This window comes from Camelus ferus, chromosome 18 (genome assembly GCF_009834535.1).
Source record: "Camelus ferus isolate YT-003-E chromosome 18, BCGSAC_Cfer_1.0, whole genome shotgun sequence".
NCBI lineage: Eukaryota > Metazoa > Chordata > Mammalia > Artiodactyla > Camelidae > Camelus > Camelus ferus.
In genome coordinates this window covers 18,699,781-18,710,493 of record NC_045713.1, presented here as the reverse complement: position 1 = coordinate 18,710,493, position 10,713 = coordinate 18,699,781, and the positions used below count along the sequence as shown (strand labels likewise).

The 10,713-nt window shown below is 49.4% G+C and overlaps 1 protein-coding gene across 3 annotated transcripts; it reads left to right on the top strand.

Annotated features, from left to right (window-relative positions):
* The first annotated feature begins 1,818 nt into the window (after positions 1–1,818).
* Positions 1,819–9,923, top strand: ZNF771 (zinc finger protein 771). Of its 3 annotated transcripts, none has more exons than XM_032460474.1 (3): positions 1,819–1,930; positions 2,588–2,737; positions 8,856–9,923. In XM_032460474.1, the coding sequence occupies exons 2-3, from the start codon at positions 2,597–2,599 to the stop codon at positions 9,666–9,668; spliced, it is 954 nt and encodes a 317-aa protein (XP_032316365.1). In that variant the 5' UTR covers positions 1,819–1,930; positions 2,588–2,596; the 3' UTR covers positions 9,669–9,923. The 3 variants fall into 3 exon arrangements, with proteins under 3 accessions (XP_032316365.1, XP_032316364.1, XP_032316366.1); XM_032460473.1 differs by lacking the exon at positions 1,819–1,930 and adding an exon at positions 2,010–2,227; XM_032460475.1 differs by lacking the exon at positions 1,819–1,930 and adding an exon at positions 2,264–2,465.
* Positions 9,924–10,713: the final 790 nt, after the last annotated feature.

The window sequence follows — 10,713 nt, the reverse complement described above, 5'->3', positions numbered from 1 at the left end:
TGCTCTTTGTCCATCTGGAAGACTCCTACTTATCTTTGAAGGTCCTTTACATTTATCTCTTCGGTGAGGCCTGCACCCAATATCTACTCCCTTCCACCCCGCTATTCTCCTGCCACAACACCTACTGTTTCCTTTTCATATGGATGTGACATACAAATATATATATATATTTTTTTAATCACAATCTTCTTTACTAGACTGTGAGATTCTCAAAAACAGGAACTAGTTCTGATTTCAGAGAGATACTCGTACCTATTCCTCCTGCAAGCATCTGTTCCAAAGTCCTCCCACAGTAGGAGGACCTTCCAGTAGGGACTTTCACTGCTCTCAGCTGAGTCTCCTCACTGAGTCTCTGAATCAGGGGAAGCAGGCCTTGCCTTTTGCTATGGTTCCAGCCACAACCTGGCATCTGCCTGCCTCTCCTCCAATTCCCACACTACATTTCCCCTCGATAACTCACTTGGCTCCAGCCACACAAGTCTTTCTATTCTTCGAACATGCCAAGCTTAATCTCACCTTAAAGTCTCTGTAGTTCTGTCTAGAACATTCTCCTCCATATTTTCAAATGGCTAACACTTTCTCATCATTCAAGTTTCATGTCACATATTATTTCCTAAGAGATGCTGTCCCTGCCCACATTAAAGAAGCCCCCAACCACTCCCTATTGCATCATCTGGCCCTATTTCTTTCTTACACCTATTATTATCTGAAATTATCTTGTTTACCTGTTGACATTTTTTACACCCTGAGAAATGCCATAGTAGCCAAGATTTTTGTCTGTTTTGTTCACTGCATCTTCAATATTTAGAATGGTACCAGGCACATAGTTGGGCTCAATAAATACCTGATGAAGAATGAACACAATCAAAGTGATTTTGGGGATCTTGAGTGTATCACACTCACTTACCCCCTGTTCCCAGCTCTGCGGAAGAGCAGAAGTTTGAACAGAAATAATCTCAACATCCAAATCGTGCCCTGGGCTCTGCAGACTGAGGCTCAGGCTTTGGGTCTTGGCTCCGCTACCAATTTGCTCATGTAACCTCATTTCTGAGAGATAATTTGGTGCAAGAGCATGAGCTTTGGAATTTGCTACATACAAGCTATGTGACTTTGAGCAAACTACTTCAAGTTCTCTAAGCTTTTAGTTCCCTTATTTGTCAAAGAAAGATAATATTGATCCCCACAGGGCTGTTGTAAAGAGACAATTACGGATTGTAAGCACTTACTGAGTATTCTTTTTTCTTTCATCACGTCGTAATCTTGGTTGCCCCATTCATAAAATGGGAGACTTAGATATCTTTTTCAAGAGAAGTGAGAAAATACAGAACTTTATATGAAATATCCCAATTTTTCAATGTTGAAATCAAAATTAGTAAAAGACCTTTTTTTTTTCTTCTTGAAGTTAGTTTTTATAAGTAAAAATACCCTGAGGGCCAAACAAGATACTTCCGTGGACTGGATTTGGTCCGTGGGTTATAATTTTACACCTACACCTACTGTGTAGTTTAGGCAAATCAATTTACTCCCCTGAACGTCAATCAGTTCATCTGTGAAATACATTCACATTTATGCGGATCAAGAGATCAGGTGTGTAAAACGCTTAGCATAACGCTTAGCATAGGAGGCTATACACAATACATGCCAGCGGTAGCTTGGATGGCTGTTGATATGGTAAGTAGGTATTCAAAGAGCAAGGTATCCCAGAGACCAGGAGACCGGGAAGACGACGCCGGGAAAGGAGAAAAGATGTGAGAAGAGGCAAAAAGAGCGAAGGGAAGAGGTGAGGAGGCAACAGGGTCCGCCCTCCAGGCGGGGCGCCAGCGAGAGGCCCAGGCTGGGGCGTGAGCGCACGTGGCCTATTTCGGGCGGAGCGGACACGCTTGGCCGCAGCGGAGCCCTTCGAGCCGTCCACAGGAGACGAGGCCTGAAGGTAGGTCACAACCGGGCTATAAGAACCTTGAACGCCCACTGGGGCAGCCCAGGGCCCTCGGGAGTCGGGGAACAGCGGAAGCCTTTGGGTCTGGTCTCGCCACACTCCCGGGCCGGTTAGGGCCGGACGCCTGGGTCCTCTAAGACCCTCCCCTCGGGGGCGGGGTTAGGCGTTCGGACCAATGACCGATCGTCACCGAGGCCCCGCCCCGCCCCGCCCCCAGACTCGCGGCCTCGGAGAGTGCCCAACCGCCCGGCGCCCTGGCCTGGGGCAGCGCGAGCGCGGAACCTGCGGCTGGTGAGTGCGCACTCCACCAGGGTCTCCGCCCGGATCCCGCCTCCAGCCCGTGCCCTGGAGCTCCGGGCCGCCCGACCAGGCTCCGGGGAGTGACTCAGCGCGGGGAGGGTGGCGACTCATTGGGGCTGGAGATTCGAACTGTTTCAGGGCCTTGAATGCCGGGATGAGTGGGGTGAACGAGTGACTTCCAAGCTGGTCCCGGGGCAAGGATGGGGCCTAGGGCCGGGCTGGGATAGCGGTAAGAGGATCAGACCCAGAGACCTGGTCTAGTTGGGAGAAGGAGAAGCCACGGCTGCACCGCCTTGTGTGGGCCAGGGCCATGGTGGGGGGCGGGTCTTCTGACCCGGCTCCTTGCCCCAGGACACCAAGATGCCGGGCGAACAGCAGACAGAGGAGGAGGAGGAGGAAGAGATGCAAGAGGAGATGGTGCTGCTGGTGAAGGGTGAGGAGGATGAGGGTGAGGAGAAGTATGAAGTAGTGAAACTCAAGATCCCTATGGACAACAAGGAGGTACGTGTCCCGCGTCCTGGGGTCCCATTGCCCCTAACCTGGGGCAGGTCCAGCCTCTCCCTCAGACAGAAGCCATGGATGCCCCTACTTTCCCCGACTCTCAGACCTAGTATCTCAGGGTTGGCCACCCATCCTTCTGTCCCACTGCCCATGCTGCCATCATACAGATGTCACGCCTACTGTGCCAGGCTCTGTGCTGGGTGCTGGAGAGTAAACGCTATCCTCAGTTCCCCATGGAGCTTGATGTCTAATGGGGTTAGACTAACAAGTAATCACACAGCTTTCAATCCTGTGTGATGGGTGCAGGGGGGTGTGGAAACCCAGAGATGGGAACTTACTGCAGACTTAGGGCTGTGAGGGAGGTCAGATGAGGTAACAGCAACAGTTAACAACTGACTCTTGGTAGTATTTACATATGCGTCAGGCACTATTCTAAGCAGTATTTGTTCCACTTTACAGGTAAGGAAACTGAGGCCCAGTAAACTGGACAGTTTGGTGACTAGCCCAAAGGTTTCAAAGTTAGTGAAGGGATGGCTTATTTGAGACCAGGGATAGTCTGAGCGCTGAAGGGAGTGGCTATTCCAGACAGGAGGAATGGCCCTTCCTGTGGCTCAGGGGAGTGAGTGGGGCACCGGAAGAAATGGGGGCAGGTGGTTCAGTCATGCTGTGGCATGAATGAGAGTAGGGTGGTTGGCAGGCCAGGTAGGGCATTTCGGTTTTATCCTGAGGGTGCTGAAGGTTTTGAGAGGAGTTTTAAGGAGATCAAAATATAAGTTAGATTTCCCCATTCGAGACCTAAGTGCCACTGGGTATATTTTCTACTTCCCCGAACCCTACAGGACTCCCACTCCCAGTCGCAGCAGCCCTGAGGCCACCTGGAGGGCTCCTCCTGGGCCAGGTTTCTGGGCTCAGACTCCCTGATTTCTTCCTGCACAGGGGCCAGTTCCCAGGAAAAGAAAGTTCTGCTGCCCCCTAGTGGGTGTGGTGGGCCCTAGGGGGAGGGGGCTGGCTGCCGTGGCCTCCTATTTCAGTCAAAATAACTACTTAGTTCTGTTTTTCTCAGGCCTCTTTGGCCCATCATCCTAGCTCAGCCTGCCTCTTCTGGCCCTGTGGATCCCCTGATCTCCAGTTCTGGTCTGTAAGTTAAGAACTCAGACCTCAGAGCTTAGGGTGGACTTTCAACTCCATCAGTTACCAGCTGTGTGAATTTAGGCAAGCTTAACCTCTTTGTGCCTCAGTTTTCTTGTTTGTAAAAGGGAACTCATAACTGCATCTACTTTTTGGGGCTGGGAGGATTAAAAGAGTTAGTACATGTGAAGAGTTAGAACTGTGTCTGACACATAATAAACACTAAATAAGTATTTGCTGCTATTATTATGCCTTCTATTCTAAAACTTAGGACCTTGGGCTGGGTCATCCTTCTGAAGATTTTTGAACTCATTTTATCAAAGCCTTTCTAGGCTGAATCCTGGGGCTGGGAGTGAACAGGGAAACCAACATGGAGGCCTAGACAGAAGATTGAGGGCAAATAACCCAAGGCAGTGGGAATGACTTTGACATGGTCCTTGAAAACTTAGTGGGAATTGGGCAAATGGGGAAGGAGGAAAGGCATTCCAGGATGAGGAAACAGCAAAAGCAAATGCTCAGAGAAGATAAGGCCAAAGAAGTAGGCAGGGCCAGAGAGTGAAAGGATTGAAAGACAGCAAAGGAATTTGGACAGACTCTGTTAGGTTACGCGGTGCCATCAGAAGTCTCAAATCAGAGAGACATGATCAGATTTTCTATTTAGGAGACTCATTTGCTGCTATGGGGAGACCAGGGGTAAAGCTGTAGCCTGCTCTAAGGTAGTGGCAGCAGGCTAGAGAAGATGGAAAGAAGGGGATTAATGGGAACCATGATTGGACTGGCTGGAGCTAGTGAGCATGGCTAGTCATGAAAGGGCTGTAGGGCTAGACTCTAAATGGTATCACATAGCTGTTAAAATCATTGGTTCAAATCCTAACCAGCTTTGCCTTGACCTGCTTTCTTATCTATAAAATGAGATAATGAAAGTAAGATCCTTGAAATCCAGTCTAAGTATCACATGGGTGACTGGATTTGGAGGAGGGGGCTGGGAGTGAGAGTTACACACACACACACATCCCCTGAAGATGTGCCCACAGGGTAGCTCAACAACTTGCTGTGTGGTCTCCCTGAGTCTTGGTTTCTATGAAATAGTGATCTTGAAAGCTCCTAGTGTTGGCATTCTGTGGCTCTTAGCTGTCACCCAGTCCCATGGCTGCTCATATCCAGAACAGGCCTTAATTATGCTGTACCCAGGGGTCAGAGTATTCGCTCACTGCCTATCAAAATCCCAGCTATCTTTAATGAATTTCTCATTTGCATAAAGATTTTCTCAGAGGGCTCTATGTACATCCAGTTCTGTCTCTCCCTGCTTAAAACTGAACCTTTGAGTGGTTTTCTGTTTCCCTCAGCTCCCACGCCTGGCATTCAAAGCTCTTCACCATCTGACCTCATGTCCTGGCTTCATCTCTCATCACTCAGCACCCATCCCATGCCTCCAGCTTCAAACACACCTGACCTTTCTCACCTCTAAGACTGCCCACAGGGTCTTTCAGCCTTCTCAGCCTAATACCCTCTTCGAGTTCCCACCTGCTTTCTCCAGGAGTAGCTTGTCTCTCTTCTAGATGAGGTTTATTCATTTTTAGCATGCATACGTATCACCCAGGGATCTTGTTAAAATGAAGACTGTGATTCAGTAGGTCTGGGGTGGAACTTGAGATTCTGCATTTTTAACAAGTTCCCTGTGATGCTGATGCTGCTGGTCTGTGGACCACACTTCCTGTAGCAATGAGCAGAGGAGGAGATCGTATTTTATATTTTGTACCCAAGAGAAAGGAGATCCTGGCAGCTATAAGAGTCCAGGGGAGGGAGACAAGCTGTGTAGGTGACCTCAAACTTGTCAGTGAGCTAGAACTGCATCATGGCTGAGAGAAGAGGTGTTTTGGACAATGAGAGAATTTCCGTTCAAACCCTGGCTGTGCTGACTGATTAACTGTAGGGCCTTGGTAGTCACTTCTAAGTCTTATATCCTTATTTTAAAATGAAGCTAATGATACCTAACCCAAAGAGTTGTGAGAATTTAAAAAAAGGACATAGGTGAAAAGCACTTAGCATCATTCCTGGCACACAGTGTGCAATAAATGGGAGTGTTATTATTATTAGAAAAGTAATGGCTGAGGAGGAAACTGCGATGTTTGCCCTGGTTTAAAGAAAAAAAAAACTAAAGCAGAAAGACAAAACCACTAACTTTAAATACCTGGATTATCATATTACTGTACTGCATTGTATCCCCATGGTACCCTCTTGTTACAGTGCAAATACCCTTTATTCTCATTTTCAAATCTAACAGCAGTAGAATTTAAGTCTGGTATTTGCTGAGCTTCAGTCACATATATATGGCTCACCTGTTGTGCTCTTTCATTCACTGCTCTTCTTCAGATAGATTCACATTGTTTTGTTAAATAAATTTACCTTCATCTGAATAACAATATTGATGAAATTGTTGGTTTTGTGATCCATTGTTCTCCTAATACCTGTGAAAATAATGATTATAGTAAGATAAATGTTTGCCTACATAACCCTTAGAATCCTTTTGCATTCTGTTAAGTGCATACCTCAAGTCGGGAAATTTCTGTCTCACCTAGCCTAGCCTTCCTTGGTTCACTGAGGCAGGGGAAGGGAGGAACTTGCCTGGGGTCTTAATGAGCTAGACTCAGCCCCTCTTACCAAGATTCTTCCTTGCAGAAGGAAGTGGCGCCCCTCCTGGAGCTGGAGATACCAAGGGTACTTGTGTGAAGAATCTCTTTTTCCCCAAGTCAGTGAACACAGCATGAGGAAGTTCTCAGGCTGGTCAACTCAAAATAAACCCAATAGATGTCAAAACCAGGGCAAGACTGAAAGTGTGACCTTGAATTCAGACTGTGCCAACTCTGCTGTGGGGAGTTTCTTGATTTAAAGTATCAAGTTATATTTTAACCTTGAATCCCTCCTGGAGAGCGCCAGGCACCTGGAGTCCAGCCTCTGTCATATCTTGGCAAGCAAGTGCCGGGAAGCAGTGTAGCCGACTGCTAAGGGTGAGAATGTTAAAGTGGGTCCTGACTCCGACTGGCTAAGTGAATTTAATCTCTCTGAGCTCAGTTTTCTCAATTACCAAAAGATAACACCTGATTCAAAGGGGTGGCAGGAAGATTTAATACAATAATGTACATAAAACAGCATTGTCAAAGCTTTACAGTGTAATGCTGTTATCACCATTAGCATTATGTACACTGTGTAAATCAGAGTTCCCTTGACTGGTCACTCATTTTCCAAACTGCCTAGTTTTCAAATTTCTGAGTTGGTTACCAGAAAGCTGCTGTCTTTTTACAATGGATCTTGAAGGCCCATCCTTGCAACTTTAGAAAGAAAAGTTCTTACCACTCCCTGGTTGTCCCTTACTCTGTCTTAACTTGTTCTCTTGTCTATAAGAGAACAGTGATAATTACTCAGTGGAGATGGAATATGAGGAGAAAGAAGCTAACACTGTCTTGTCCTTAATATGTGCCCGGTTTTTCACTTGGTCACTAGTCAATATATACCTGATTGCGATTGCTTGGCCCACGTTAGACTCAGCAACTCTAGGATGAGCCTTCTCTTTACTAAGAAGGAAGCAATGTGCCCTCAATATTCCACTTCACTCTACTGTTAGTACAAACCGTTTTCCCTTCATCTTCTTCTTACAAAGCATTTCTTCTTCTGATTTTATCTCTAGAGGCCCAGACCTTATGAAACTGGCACATTTTCATATTTTTTCATTTCACGCCTCAGATTAATATTTAGGTTTTACCCTTGCTGCCTTTTTCACAGCTTTAAAAAATGATAGGTGCTTGCTCTTGAGCCTGGACTTGATCCTGGCCTGGCTTCTAAGACACCATGCTCTCCTGGCTCTCTTACCTCACTGGCTGCTTCTGCTCAGTCTCCTTGGCTGGCTGCTCCTCATCTTGCTGCCCCAAGTTCTCTCTGCCTATTCCTTGAGTAATCTCATCCAGTCTCATGACTTTAAAAACCATCTACAGGCTGATGTCTTCCCAGTTAACATCTCCAGCCTGGGCCTCTCTTCTGAGCTCCAGATGTGGTGAGGAAAATTGGAGATAAGATCAGAAACAGATCAAACCTGGTCCTCCCACCATCCTCATCTCTGTAGACAGCAACTCCACCTTTGCAGTTGCTAATAAGCTCAAAAAATTTGGAGTCATTTCAACCCCTTTTTCTTTACATCTCTTAATCTATTATCAAATTTGTGGCTTCAAACTGCAAAATATATCCAGAAGCAGACCACCTTCAGTTTCCACCTATGTCACCTGGGTCCGAGCCACTATCTTCTCTTGACTGCAGTATAGTAGCCTCCTCACTGGGTTCCTACCCTCTCCCGTCCTTCATTCTGTGGAACTTTTAAAAATATGAGTCTGATCTGTTTGTGTCCTTGCTCAAAACCATCTAACATCTCTTCTAATGGTTCCTCATCTCATTCACATTCAAGGCCCTATGCTGAAATATCCCCCCACCCCAGGACCACTCACCCTCCTGCATTCTGCCCTAGGCACTTCTTGTTATTCCTGGAACAGAAAAACTCCTGCCTCAGGGCCTTGCTGTTCCCGCAGTAGCTTGCTCTTTTACCTCCTTTAGGTCTTTGCTCTTGTGACACCAGTAAGGTTTCTTAACAACCCTATTTAAATTTGCAGCATCCTCCCAATACAAGCACTCCTGTCCATTCTCACTGAAAGCTGGAATTTTTTTTTTAATTTAATGCTGAATCCCCAATGTCTAGAACAGAGTCTGGCACATTGTACGCGCTCAATAAATACTGTATTAATAAAGAACAGCTAGAATGACACTAAGCATTGTGATGTGCGTTAATGGATAATCTCATTTAACGCGCACAACCGTCCTAAGAGGCAGGCACCGTGGCATTTCCTACTTTACAAACGGGGACGGAGAGGTTGCAGCTTGCGGAGCCCCACGTTTCTGGCTCCCAGGCCTCTCGGTCAGGGCTGACCTGTCGCCCCTCTCCCCGCAGGTCCCGAGCGAGGCGCCAGCGCCGTCGGCCGACCCGGCGCGCCCACACGCGTGCCCGGACTGCGGCCGCGCCTTTGCGCGCCGCTCAACGCTGGCCAAGCACGCACGCACGCACACGGGCGAGCGGCCCTTCGCGTGCACCGAGTGCGGCCGGCGCTTCTCGCAGAAGTCGGCGCTGACCAAACACGGCCGCACGCACACAGGCGAGCGGCCCTACGAGTGCCCGGAGTGCGACAAGCGCTTCTCGGCCGCCTCGAACCTGCGGCAGCACCGGCGGCGCCACACTGGCGAGAAGCCGTACGCATGCGCGCACTGCGGCCGCCGTTTCGCGCAGAGCTCCAACTACGCACAGCACTTGCGCGTGCACACGGGCGAGAAGCCGTACGCGTGCCCGGACTGCGGACGCGCCTTCGGCGGCAGTTCGTGCCTGGCGCGCCACCGACGCACGCACACGGGCGAGCGGCCGTACGCATGTGCTGACTGCGGCACGCGCTTCGCGCAGAGCTCGGCGCTAGCCAAGCACCGGCGCGTGCACACAGGCGAGAAGCCGCACCGCTGCGCCGTGTGCGGCCGCCGCTTCGGCCACCGCTCCAACCTGGCGGAGCATGCGCGCACGCACACGGGCGAGCGCCCCTACCCGTGCGCCGAGTGCGGCCGCCGCTTCCGGCTCAGCTCGCACTTCATCCGCCACCGTCGCGCGCACATGCGGCGCCGTCTGTATATCTGCGCGGGCTGCGGCCGGGACTTCAAGCTACCCCCTGGCGCTACAGCCGCCACTGCCACTGAACGCTGCCCAGATTGTGAGGGCAACTGAGCCGCCGTTCTTGTCGCCGCGGGGTCTGGTTGGGGAGGGACATACTGGGACCCAGGCCTGGGATGCGTTAGCGTGGACGACTCCTCCTCATCCCGCCACCCGGGACTGGGATCGGGTGGGATGGCAGTCTTGGCTGCCCTGGAACTGGGAGACAGAGAGAATCCCCCGCCGAGGTTCCTGGAAACCGTGCCCACCTCCCCCTCATTCCATCCCCTCCGTCCGTGTTAGTGAATAAAATATTATATCCTCACCCTACCCGTGCCTGTGAATGAGGTGAGTGGGGACAGGAGGAAAGTTGAAGGTTTCTTCAGGCTTAGGTGAACTGTCGTGGAGCCAACTAGGGCTATAAGCCCCAAAGGGTTTCTGGAACTGCGTTTCTGCGTGTGGTGGAGTCATCCCGCACTTGGCCCTTGGCTATGTCCTCAAAACCTCAGATCTGGAAGGGTCCATAAGTTTAGCATATGCGTGATCAACAAGCACTGTATTCTGCAGAGCTTTGGCGAGCGGCATGAACCTCACAGAATTCAGTCTAGTGAAGAAGTAGTCTTCATAGCACTAGAGAAGCTCTTCTCAGAGGTGATATTTATGCTGGTCTTAAGAGCATTTTGGGGTTGGGGAAATATGGAGAGCCCCTGAAACTGCATGCCAGACTTGTTAGAGCTTGCAGATGTCCCCTGGGGTGGAATGTAGGGACAGAAAGCAAGGAGGTTGGCAGGAGAGACCACTAGGGAACTTGGAAGCCAGTTGAAGGTTCCAAGGCCGCAAAGAAGCCTTGAGAGATTAGAGGGGAGGGGTGGATCTGGCATATTTTTAAGGAGCTAGAATTCATAGGAATTAAAGTGGCTGTGGGGATAAGGGAATGGAGGAATGGGGCTGACTTCATTTCTTAGCTTGGGGGACTGCAGGTAGTGTCCCTGAGATGGCACAGGATGAGGAGCAGGACAGGACTTGAAGTGGCAGCAATTGTTACACCCTTATCTGGACATGTTGAGTGAGATTAAATGTGGAGGGGTCAGGGAGGTGATGGGAAATAGCAGCTTGGGGA

Coding starts and splice junctions, on each gene's coding strand:
- ZNF771 (XM_032460474.1), top strand. CDS start 2,597: ATGCCGGGCGAACAGCAGACAGAGGAGGAGGAGGAGGAAGAGATGCAA. Junction 2,738..8,855: donor TCCCTATGGACAACAAGGAG/GTACGTGTCCCG, acceptor CTCTCCCCGCAG/GTCCCGAGCGAGGCGCCAGC.